The sequence below is a fragment of the Gavialis gangeticus genome, unplaced genomic scaffold (genome assembly GCF_001723915.1).
Source record: "Gavialis gangeticus isolate Ggan-Ray unplaced genomic scaffold, GavGan_comp1, whole genome shotgun sequence".
Taxonomy (NCBI): domain Eukaryota; kingdom Metazoa; phylum Chordata; order Crocodylia; family Gavialidae; genus Gavialis; species Gavialis gangeticus.
Genome location: NW_017729003.1, coordinates 12,470,300 through 12,483,018, shown reverse-complemented (window position 1 = coordinate 12,483,018; position 12,719 = coordinate 12,470,300). Strand labels below are relative to the sequence as shown.

Here is a 12,719-nt window from a genome sequence, read left to right as displayed (position 1 = left end):
TACGGATGCTGAACAGGTTCAGGTCTCATAGCCTCTGCTCATAGAGCCTGCCCTGCTGCCCCGATCATGCAAGTGGCCTTCCTTTGGACCCTCTCAATGTTGTCCACATCCATCCTGAAGTGCGGCGCCCAGAACTGGATGCAGTACTCCAGCTGCAGCCTGACCAACGTCATATAGAGGGGGAGGATCACCTCCTTGGACCTGCTTATGATGCAACTGTGGATGCATGACAAGGTGTGGTTAGCCTTACTGACTGCATCCCCACATTAGCGGCCCATGTTCATCTTGGAGTCTATAATGACTCCAAGATCCTTTTCTGCCTCTGCACTGATGAGAAGGGAGTTCCCCAGTGTGTAGGTATGCTGCTGGTTCTTCCTCCCCAGGTGCAGTACCTTGCACTTGTCAGTATTGAATCCCATCCTATTCTCATCTGTCCACCCCTGTAACCTGTCCAGATCCAATTGCACCCTATTCCTCCCTTCTAGCATGCCCACATCTTAGTGTCAGCTGTGCATTTGAACAAGGTGCTTTTCACCCCCTTGTCCAAGTCGCTGATGAAGATGTTGAAGAGTGCGGGCCCGAGGACCGAGCCCTTGGGACACCACTGCCCACTTCCCTCCAGGTCAAAAATGACCCGTTCACCACCACTCTTTGGATGCGGCCCTCCAGCCAATTGGCAACCCGTCTTACTGTGTAGGCATCGACATCACAATCTCCTAATTTTTTAACGAGAATGGGGTGAGAGACAGTGTTGAAGGCCTTCCTAAAGTCCAGAAAGACTACATCCACCGCGACACCTGCATCCAAGGATTTTGTGACCTGGTCATAGAAGGCCACCAGGTTGGTTTGACAGGACCTGCCTCTAATGAACCGGTGTTAGTTGCCCCTAAGCATACATGCCCCTGCTTGCCTCTCGCAGATGTGCGCCTGGATAATTTTCTCAAATTGCTTCCCCAGGACCAAGGTAAGACTAACAGACCTATAATTTCCTGGGTCCTCCTTCATCCCTTTTTTGAAAATGCGGACCACATTGGCCCTTTTCCAGTCCTCTGGCACCTTATCAGAGCACCACGAGTGCCTGGTCCCTGCTCAGAAAAATGGAGGCAAAGAAATTGTTAAATAGGTTAGCTTTGTCATCTGGTGAGACCACCAGATTTCCAAGTGTGTCCTGCAGAGGCCCCATGTTGCTCAGAACCTTCTTTTTACCCCCATGTATTTAAAAAAGGATTTCTTGTTATCCTTGATGCGGGTTGCTAGTTCCAGTTCCATCTCTGCCTTGTCCTTCCTAACAGCCCCCGTACAATCCTGAGCAATGGAGGTATAATCCTCCCTCATGATGGCCCCTCTCTTCCATTGGGTGTACACCTCCTTCTTAGCTTTGAGATGTTCCTGGATGCTTTTAGTGAGCCATGGGGGCTTTTGAGCACTCTTGCCCCCTCTGATCTGTGTTGGGATTGCCACCCTTTGGGTTTGGAGGATCGTCTCCTTCAGGAACGACCACTCTTCTTGGACTCCCGACTCCCCTCCCCTCCAGGACCTCAGTGCCTCCTCGACTAGTCTCCTTAGCTCAATGAAATCCACCCTTCTGAAGTCCAGGGCTGCTGCCTTGCTGTAGGCCTTTGCCACCCTGTGCTGGATGGTGAATTCCAATAGGTGATGATCGCTATCACCCAGGTGGTTGAGCACCCGCAGTCCCCTCACCAGGTCGTCACTTGTGGCCAGGACCAGGTCTAACAAGGCATTTCCCCTGGTGGGACTGTGTACCTCTTGGGTTAGACTGTGCACCTCCTGGGTTAGTCCTGTAACATGGCTAGGAACCTACATGAGAGGTCAGAACTGGCTGACTGCTCTTCCCAGCAAATGTCTGGATAGTTTAGGTCACCCATGATTACTACATCCTTTGACTTAAATGCCTCTGTAAGCTGACCTGAGAATTCCTGGTCTAGCTCTTCTCCCTGGCTGGGTGGTCTGTAGTAGACCCCCACCATTAAGTCCCTTTCCCCCCGACAAGAGTTCCAGGTAAAAAGGAAGTGGGGTTCCTTTTTATGTCAGAGAGGACTAGTGTACAAGAGCTCCCATTTGTCTCCTCTCTGGCTGTTCAGCTGCTACTATGCTGGAATGAGTTGGTGAATGCATGTCATGCTCAATACTACAGGACTGGGGCCTACTGTGCAGCCTGTCCTACTTGTTGCTTTTTGTCTTTTCCTTATGGTGCAATATTTCAAATCTATGCTGGGCAGAATTATCCCCTAAATGCACTGCTGGTACAGCATTACAGAGGGCACATGCATTTAACAGGTGGGGTCTGCCTTAGAGAGGTGTGTTTCTCTAGTCAGTGTATTATGTATGCAGCTATTGTTTGCACCACTGTGTGCACTGTATAAATCATAGCTGTCATTGTATGTAGCGAATGAAGGTCTTTGCAGAGTTTGTATTTGTACCATTACACATAAGACTAAAAGACCTGCATGTGCTTATGTATGTTGCTGCATACGGAAATAATGAGGCCAGGAGACGTACAGTGCCATTAATGTAAAAAGCATTTTCTCTGTTGCCAGCTGTTATACTGTAGGTCAAGAGAGCATTCCTTCCGCTGTCAGCATCTCGGGCAAGGATGCGGGTGATGAAGTTGGAGACAGGTGTGTTCTCACTGACGGTGATATTCATGGGCAGGTTAAGGAGCACTGGATCATTATCATTAATGTCCAAAACACGCACACCCACCATGACCTGAAAGATGAAGAAGAGGATTTTGGATACAAAGGCAAACATTATCTATGGTTCAGTGTATCCCATCACTCCTGGATTCCCTGAGTGTGTTCTCATCCTTCCATATTACAACAATCAAGCTCTGTGCCTTCTTCCATAATGCCTCAGATGGCAGGAATTTCCCATTTTTTGTTGTTGTTAAAATATCATGTCTTCAGCCAAACCAGCCAACTCAGTTTTGAATTCTGTTGACTGAGCAGAGCTAGATGGTGCTACCACTGGCAAGTATCCTACCTCCCAGACTCTTCAGCCTGGGGCTTCAGATACTCCCAAATCCATGGCAGGCATCCTATGTGCAAGCACCAAGCCTAGAGCCCTTGGAGTTCAGATGCCCCCTAGTCTCTCTTGCTCCAGTCAAAAGACAGGAGGAGCAAGCTAGAGGGAATTTCCTACCTGACTTGACTTGTCACAAATACGGAGTTTTCAAGCAGTTAGCCCAGCTCCGTAACTGTAGCCCACTCCCCACCCTCACACTGAGCCATCCTTGGATAAACAAGTTTTCCTGTTTTATGCAGTAAAGCCATTTTGTATGTGGGACAGGACATGGGACATTTCTTATGATGTAGGAGGTGTCCCTGCAGTGACAGGACCAAGGCCAGAATTACAAAGCCATGGCCATGCTTTGCATCACAAGGCTCAGCAATCTCTACTTCCATGGTTTTCAACCTGTGGTCCACACACTGCTGGGGGTTCACAGACTATGTCTAAGTGGTCAGCAAATGATAACTATGATCAATAAAAAGTATGTGAATACCCACACTTGCAATTTAAAGGGGCCTGCACCTCCATTCAAAATGTCCAAAGGGGTGTCCACCTCCATTCAAATTTTTTTAGGGGTCCACAAATGATAAAAGGTTGAAAACCACTGGCCTAGTTCATTGATGGTGCTCCTGTATGCCATTCTAGTACCTGTGCTTTATCAGGTGACAGAGGAAAGGAGACAGAACCTCCCCAACCTACTTGTCCAGGTTTCAGAAAGAAAAAGAAAGGGAGAGGATGAAGTGACAGGAAAAACGGAAAGGACAGGGTGGAGGGGGTACTGAGGAGAGGGGGTCAAGGGCTCTTTTCTGCATTCCCCCCCTCACTTCCCTACCCCATGTATTAAGAATGCTGGGAATGTGAGAATACATGTAAGTGAGGCCTCAATGTCCCAGCCTCAAGGCCTGCTAACAGGACTCACTGTGGAGCTGAGAGGAGGTACCCCTCTGTCTTTGGCACAAATGGTGAGGTTATAGAAAGCAATGTTCTCTCGATCTAGCTCAGCGTCCTTCTGAACTCGCAGCTCTCCCTCCACGGGAGAGATCACAAATTCTCCTGGAAGAAGGAGAGAGGATAAAGGGTAAACAGGTTATTTCTGAAAGGAGATTTGCCAGGACTATAACACTGGAAAGCTACACAGATCCCATTGACATCAGGGCAGAATGCTGAGACTTTGCCTTAGTTTTTCAAAAAGAAGTAAGTGAGCCAATGAAGGCTATGCTTCTTGACTCCGAGTCTGCTACAGGCTTTGATTCAGTGAATTTAAACTCCAGCTGTTAAAGGGGTTTAAACCACAGAGACTGACAAGCTCTGTGGGAGTAGAGAAAATGTCTCCTGTGTCCTACCTTAGTTCAGGCAGTCAGAGAGGTAATGAAGGGGAGAAGGTCACTTCACAACAGCCTCCTCTGCCCAGTGAGCTCTGCAGACAGCTTAAAAACAGCACACTGTGTCCCCAAAGGGTCACTTGGTGCCTAAGCTATCCCACTGTGATTGTATTTTCTCCAGGCACTGACCCCATTTCTGGATGTGGCTGGGGATTTTTGCACATGCTTGGCTGACAAAAAGATGTAAATACTAGTGTGTTGAATACTGACCCTTCATAAATCAAAACTAGTTCGGTTACAGTCACTCAATTATTGCGTACTTGTGCACAGGAAATTCCCGAAGTACTTTGCATGTGGTAAAAATCATCTCTTAAGGCAAGTAGCCTGATTTGCAGAGTTTCCTACAGAGTACATCTGGCACAGGGACTGTCTTTCCTTTCCAGAAACTGAACTTCAGTTACTGTGAATAGGGCGGTGAAATCTATTCCCTGGTTTGCACACATTGTTGTAACACAGACATTTTGTCTGTGGTGAGGGGAGACCTGGGCTAAAATGCACTTCACTGTTGGGTAATGCTGCTGTTGGTCTGGTCTGAGGTGCATATGCAGAACTGTATTTATCTATGGGAAGCCTGCACAAGGGCAGCCTGCCATCACCCTGGTTCCAGCCAGACCTTATAGACTGTCACTTTCAATAAAATTCATTAAATTCTACCTTTAAAAGTGTGAATGAAAAATTCTCCTCACTTCCTCTAATGCCCCAAGGTTAAGTGAAGGGTGTCTGTATCATTAATCCAGTGTTAATGCCAGAGACTGAAGGTTAGAAATTGCAGGTGGCTAATCAGCAAAACATAGCCATGACCTGTGGCTTAACTCCCAGTTTACCATGACTATGGAATGCAGCGGTGGGGTGGACAGATCCTGCTGAGCATTTTGTACTTCTTAATGTCAACTTCCTGTATTTTTCCCAATAGAGTCCAAGCCCATTCTGGATTTCCCTGAAGTCCCTGCCTACCTGGTGCCCCTCCTTTTGTAACCTTGGTTAAACTTGCACAAGCCCATGCTCTCTCTGAACAGCCCACAACAGGTTGCAGTGTTTCTCCACAGAGCGGATGTTCTTTGTAATAGGATTTCCTTGTGTACAAAATCGAGTTTTTCAGAAGGAATCAGTTGCGAGGACAGTTTTTGAAATGCTTCCTGTGCTTTCCTAAGCACGCTTTTTAGCCCTTTCCATTCTCTGTTCCCCTCTCTCCCCCTTCCCCCACTAAAGATCTGTGCTTGGGGAAAAAAGTACACCACTTGAATAAAAGTGGCTCATCTGAATAGCCAGGGGAAGGGAGAAGGTAACAGATTCTTTTGTCTACTCCACAAGTCTTGTCTGATCTGAATCTACAACAAATTACATCCTCTTTTACATCTCCTTCCTCTACCCATGCTCCTCCCTACACAGCTTGGAACTTGGTTTTTACACCCTGCCCTGCTTTATTCAATGGTGGCATTGTATAGCTGGACTTTTTGCTATCCTGACATATGTTGTACTGTGTTGTGTATCTATCATTGCATATGGGGTTGTTCAGTAGACAAGTGTATTTATGTATATAAGTGGTTGTTAGTGAATAGTTGTGTTACACAGGGAGCTGTGTGCAGACACAGAGATATGTGCAGATGGGTATGGGTGTATGTGCGCACACATTAACAAGGTAGATATATGTGTTTCTATTATTTTATGGTCGCTTCCATAGCACTTGACACTGTTGTGGTCTAATAAATATGACTTTCTCACTGCACCCCTGGGCACTGAGGGGTGAGGGTATGTCTGTGCAATGGCAGCAGAGTACTCAGTCATGCCACAGAGGAAATGAGCCCTGCCCACCAGCTTCTGCTTTATGCAGGTCAGTCCCAGAAATTAGAGTGAGGATGCCCCAGGGGGCTGACTCTGGCTTCATTCTCAAGACCTGGGTTTCTGGCATGTTTGTGAACAGTGGCTTGGGGTCCCCTCAAGGCATCCTCACCATTTTGTTGCTGGAATTGATGCATGTGGAATGGGGGTGGGTGACCAGAGCTCACTACCTTGGCAATGAGACTGAGTTCTCTGCCACCGTAGTACAGACAAATCCCAAGTGATTTGCTCAGGAAAGTCTATGGTGCAGTCAGGAACAGAATCCAGATTTGCTGGTTCTCAGTTCTGCATCTCAGAGCAGAGGTTCACATTCTTCATCACATGTATACGTACATTTTTGTGCATATGGGGAAGAGGTTGTGCAGAGGCGTCTGTGTGTGTCTGTGCATGTGTGTGTGAAATACAGAAACATGGGGGATTGTAGGAACAATCTAAAGGAATCCCATAAACTAGCTTCCACTTCTTCCCCACAACTTACCCAGAGGATCCCCTGCTATGATGCTGTACTCAACTTGTCCATTTGGGCCTGAGTCCCCATCATGGGCCAGGAAAGTCCACACTCTTGGGCCAGGCTGACCTTCTGTGATGTCAAAGGGTCCCTCATAGGCCCGTGGAAAAGTAGGTTGGTTGTCATTAATATCATTCAGATTCACCAACACCTGCAGTCAGGACAAGTATGTACAGAATAAGGGAGAAGCCACAAAGGAAGCTAGGACCAATCCTTTCAGCTTTGGCACCAAAAATCCTGGTTAGAACTTGTGAGTCAGCAACCAAAATAGTGGGATCAGTAGACTTTCTTCCCTGGATGGTTTTGGTCAGACAAATGGAATAGCATCTTGTTTTTATTTCACTTTATCAGATGTTTAAATGTGTCTGTTCTGAAACATTCAGTGTAGCATCCAAGATTTGTTCACCTAGTTTAGCACACAAAAAAAATCTTTTGGGTTTGTTGGTTTCAGAAGCAACTGGCCAAGGAGAAAGAATAATATCTTTCTTCCTTTCTAGTTTTACTGGATTTTGGAAGGTTCTTTAGAATAAATGAGTAGGACAGCAATGTAATGAATGATTCTCAGCATGCTGGTAGACTGTGGCTGTGTACTTGGCCAAAGTAAATATAGCATGAGGCAAAAAAAATTGGATCCAGTTTTCTGATGCTTCTATATTTACTATTTATCAGAGTCCAACTACAGCACTATACTCCTGTCACACTGGCTCAGCTGGCTGTCAGGCCAAGAGAATGCAGCATCAGCTTCTTCCTGACCATTTACATGTTACAAGCTGACAGCTTCAGGCACATGCAAAAAGAGCACATCTCGATGATCTATACATTTGTACAGCACATACAAATAAGAAGCTTTAAAAACTGACTGCATAAGTTAGTATAGAAAAAAGGAGGGTCAATGGGGCATTCTAAGCATCACAGGTAGAGAGTAACAAAAACTGCAAGCATCTAATCTGACCACATTACATTGCTTTGGAAGGCCAATTTTCTTCAAGTAATCATAGAAATCATAGAGAAGTAGGGCTGGAAGGAACCTCCAAGGGCCATCTAGTCCAATCCCCTGGCAAGGCATCATCCCTATCCAAATCATCCTATACAAATCCATAATCTAACCTCTTAGTAAAACTACTGCCAGGCCTGACACAATAGTATAGTTTGCATGCTGCTGCTTTTATCAGTCAGTTGCTTTATTTTTCCTGAATACATTATAAACTCAAGAATTTAGTTTCTAATGTTGTGCAAACCTTAAAGCATCTGGAGATTGAACACACTCTTACCCAAAATATAGTTAAAGGTAATGGGAGCTATAAGATACGGGATATTTTTGTTGTTTGTCTGAATGTGTGTAACTCTTGCAACATGTCTACACCGCTCTACTGTGCCAGGGAGTGCTGCCAGGAAAACACACCTCACTTGTTCATTCCCACTCCGAGTCCACCAAACAACTGCAGGTAGCTGCTGCTTGGTGCAGATCCAGTGCTGTTCTAGCCACAGCTCCATTACTTTTTATCAATGTTTGGTGGGTGTGGCACTGAACTGAGTGGGGTGGGCACCTTCCCTTCAGAGCAGAGTGGCTGGAAGCAGTGTAGGCATGCCCTGAGAGCGGTGCTCAATAGTGTCTACATTTTTTTGGCATGTGTTGCATAAAGACTGGGAGCAAATTCTGCTGGTAGACAGCACCTACCACAGTGAAGCCACCAGAAGATATATATACTCCCTTGTCTCCTGCAAGAACCACATGGTGTCCAAAATGACTTCTATGACACACAGAACTACTTGCATGCTACAGTATGGAGATATGAAACTCTTCTCATAAACGGGAACTTCTGGAGTGAACAGAAGTTCCAATACTGCAAGCATAATCCTTTCCAACTTCTCAAAACCTCTGCTTCTTAACTGGCTTTTGTAATTGTGGATTGTGGCCTGCACAGCAGTCCCATACCGTTGTGGTGGATGTGAGACGGCGTGATGGGATTGGGCACTGGTCCGTGGCAGTGACAATCAGGGTGTAGCGCCCGTGGCTGATCTCATAGTCCAGCTCCTTCACAGTATGGATCTGCCCCTGAAATGAGACAGGAGTGCAGAGAGTTCTGCAGGAGGGAAACTAACCAAAGAAACCAGAGAAACAGGATGAAAGTGTCAAGCTAGAGCATCACGACTGACCGTAGTACTGTCTATATGAAAGGTGTCCAAGATATTCCCCTCTGTGATGGCATATGTAACTGTGCCGTTGGGCCCCTCATCACGATCTAGTGCCTGGATAGTGATAAGCGTGGCATTGAGAGTGTCTGGCCCCTCATCCAAAGTGACTTCATAGTGCTGTTGCTGGAACACAGGGGCGTTATCATTCTCATCTACGATGGTGACATACACAGTGGTAGTGGCCTGTAGGAATTAAACTCACATGGTAAATATCGTGTTACAAAGAAAACCTCAGTAAAAATTAACAAACTTTCTACAAAATCCAGGAGCTTTCCCTTTTGGGTTCTGGCTGCAGACTCACAATCTGGCTGGAACGCATTGGATCTGCTGGTGCAAAGACCACACAATGGCAATTTCTGTCTAGAGACAGAAGTGGTACAAGTGAGTGTTTACAGTAAAAAATAACGCTTTGCCTGTTTCTGGCACTTCCCTCTAGAAGAATTCAAATCACCATATAAATGCCAATGAATTAGATCTCACATTAGGTAACCACCCTTATCCCTATTTAACAGGCCCAAAATGCAGCCCAAAGAGGTTCAATGACTTGCCCATTGTTAATGCCAACTTTGCCTATACTGCACTTCTTTTTTTCCTTCAGTCACTTTTACCATTGTTGGTAGCAACATAGGGAGCACATCTACACATTCGTTAATGCGCAGTGGCTACTGAGAGGTTTATGGTTGTAGCCATGTTGTTCTAAGGATGTGTTTGTACCCAAATGCTTGCAAAGAAAATTTTTTCCAACTATTTAGTTGGTCTAATAAAAGATATCACATTTACCCAAAGAAACTTGTCTGCCAGTGGTTACTGCACATTTAATTTAGTACTTGTATACTATAATCAAGTACTCAATGAACGTGCAGTAACCTGACTTACTGCACAGTAGTGCTGGCAAACACCTTTTAAGTGATGCTACTACTCAGTAGCCAGATAATACTCTGCAGTAGCGTATTAGCACTGTTTGTGCTGTGATGTGCTACTGTGCAGTGTTATTAGGCTACTGCATTGTTAGTGTCCTGTGTAGATGTACCCAGGGAGTACTATTCTTGATGGGGTAGTAACTTCACCACTTCCAGTGTTTAACCCTGATTACAGCAGCCCTATAAGACACTTTGGCTGAAAAGCTAGCCATGGATAACACTAGAATTGCTACTGTTGTTCCTACTGATAGCAACATTAGGAAAGGTCAAAAGGCTAACACAGTAAGCCAGGGGAATGGAATGACAGGCTCTCAAGTTCCCTGATCTAACCACTAAAGCACAATCAACCTGCTTTTTAACACAGACTTCTTGGTACTGTTATCCTGAAAAAGAAAGACATGTGAATGCTCAGAAATGGTTAGTGTACAGCCCTTTGTGCTCACCTGGCCACTAGAAGTTCTTCCAGACACATCATCATGAAGGAGGAGCTTAGTCCCCCTGGTACCAGTAGATGAGAACTGCAGGTTATATGAATTATCAGGAAAGAACTATAAATCCATCAAATGACCTTGCCTGTTTTAATACGAGTAACCTGCAAGCTTTGGCTATCAGGGACTGGGACATGGGTAACCTGGACAAACGGCTACAGCAGGATTGAAGGCCATGGGCTGCAGTCAGTACTCCGGAGAACAAGCCAAGGTCAGGAACTGCCAATCTACACTGGGGTCAGGAATCTAAAATGAAGTATAAGGATGAGGCCAGGTAGTGGACAAGACAAGAGAAGGAGTCTGAACAGGAAGAATCTGGAGAAAAGTCTTAGTATTAGCAGGGTTTCTCAAGGTCTGAGTATATGTTTCCCAGTTGTTTGACTCAACCCTTTTATGGATGACTCTGAGGAAGAGGCCACATAATAGTAGGTTTTTATGCAGGGCAGGGCATGGCTGAGCCTTCTGTCATTATGTTAAAGGCAAATGTACTAACATTTTGGCTGCTTGGCTCTTGTTCCTCACACTGGTAAATGACCCACACAGGGATAAATTTCTATTCAATCATTGTCTGGGTGATGGACAAGAACATTTCCTAACCGGGGTATCTAATGGGCTTGCTCAGTTTCATGCCCCACATAACCTAACTCTTGCCTAAACATCCCATTGGTATCTCCCTGTCCTTACCTGGCACTGTACCAGGGATAGTGAAATTGTTTCAGTTTGAAGTCACTTAGCACAGAAAATGCCCTAGCATAAGAAAAAAGTGTGGGGCAGTGGCATTAACACCTGTGGTATACAAATGACAGAGGAAGGACTTAGAGCAAATAAAAATGGGGTACTTAAGGTATTTTCTTACCTGATTTTACTGCAGAAAGCATGTGACTTAGCGCTTTCTCCCTATATTTGTCCTATATTTCTCCCTAATTAAATGCTACTTGATCCTCATCGAGGAAGTAACTTCCAATAGATGTATACAAAAAGTTGCCAACAGAACTCCAAGTCATTCAATGATTTGCTGTTTTTCTACTGTATTACAAACTCAAAACTCAGGACAGATTAGGAAGAGTTACATTACGCTCAGAAACCAGCTCTGCCTTTCACTGTCAGGGAATTCAAGATGATTAGTTTATTTCAAAGTTTTTTGCAAATTCTGACATGAAACCACATGACCCTCCACAATTCCATTTTGCTTTAAAATTCTGGGTTGGTTTGTTGTGAAACAGCAGCATCCAATCCAAGCCTGCCCCTCGCCTGGGAGCCTTGTGAAGTTTTGTCTACATTGTAAAAATGGAATTGTGTCAAAAATGAGCCAGGGAGAAAAGAGCAGTCGTTCTGAGAGAGCTCACTTCATCTTAATTCCAAATACTTAAACAGGAACAAGGTAAGAGGTGCAACAACAAAGAAGTAAATACGGGCCATGAGTGCTTTGGAAAGGAGGGAGGCATTCCAACCAAAGCCCCGTAGAGTAAGGTGGGAGCAGAATCATAATCACGCAGAATACAAAAATTCTAATAAAAAAAAAAGATTTATAGAGCTCAGCCCATTCGAAGACAGGTTTGCTCTGCACATATGAAGCTCTTAAAAAGGATTCCTCATGGCCTATCTGAAGAACAAAGAAACAAACACACATTCCAAGCATACCAGCCATCCCAGGAGACAAACGGCCAGGCATTGCTGGGAACATGGTGCTTTCTGATCAGAGGGCTTACTTACTGCTGGGGCATGTGACACAGAATTTGGAGTGGAGGGAGAAGTGACAGAGCCTGCTATGCACTAGCAAACGGTTTATAGGGATGGAGGGAAAAAAGAAACTTTGCGCACTTCCCTCTAGCATGTCCAACTGTGTTTCTCAACCTTTTTTTTAAACTCAAACCCTCCCTTCCCCCATAACTTTTCTGAATTCAGCAGCACCCCATTTCAAGACTCCTTTCACTCCTTTTTTTGACCCAGTAATGCCAACTCTCATGAAAAAATCATGAGATTCCTGATTTCCAAGTCAAATTAACTCTGACTCATGATCTCCTGATAGATCAGATGTCTGGATTTTTTCTTTTGCTACGTAGAGAGCGCCAAGCTGGTAAGTCTGTGGAGGGGAAGGGGCAAAGGGAGAGGGAAGAGGCAGGGGAGGGCAGATTGAGGCCCCCATGGTGAGGGAGGGAGTGGGGTAGGGGCTGGAGTGAACGGGGCCCCGGGGCTGGGGTGAGTCATGCAACAGAGCTGTGGGCAGCTGTCTGGTTGTCCCTCTGTCTGTGTGTGTGTGTCTGTGTCTGCCCCTCACTCCCAAGCCACAGCCCTACTGCTGCCCCTCACTCCTGGTCCACAAGACCCTTCATCCTGCCAGCCCCCCCCCCCGGCC

General features: G+C 45.6%; 1 protein-coding gene across 2 annotated transcripts in view; it reads right to left on the bottom strand.

Annotated features, from left to right (window-relative positions):
- CDH23 (cadherin related 23) overlaps window positions 1-12,719 on the bottom strand; it is a 626,459-nt gene that overhangs the window by 41,936 nt on the left and 571,804 nt on the right. Inside the window, exons 37-41 of one of the 2 annotated variants that reach the window (XM_019507822.1) lie at window positions 8,917-9,138; window positions 8,696-8,815; window positions 6,730-6,910; window positions 3,950-4,083; window positions 2,521-2,730 (exon numbers count right to left, since the gene is read on the bottom strand). In XM_019507822.1, the coding sequence (XP_019363367.1) occupies window positions 2,521-2,730; window positions 3,950-4,083; window positions 6,730-6,910; window positions 8,696-8,815; window positions 8,917-9,138 (867 nt within the window). Of the gene's footprint in view, window positions 1-2,520; window positions 2,731-3,949; window positions 4,084-4,373; window positions 4,484-6,729; window positions 6,911-8,695; window positions 8,816-8,916; window positions 9,139-12,719 lie in introns of those variants that run through there. The other variant, XM_019507821.1, reaches the window with a different exon arrangement.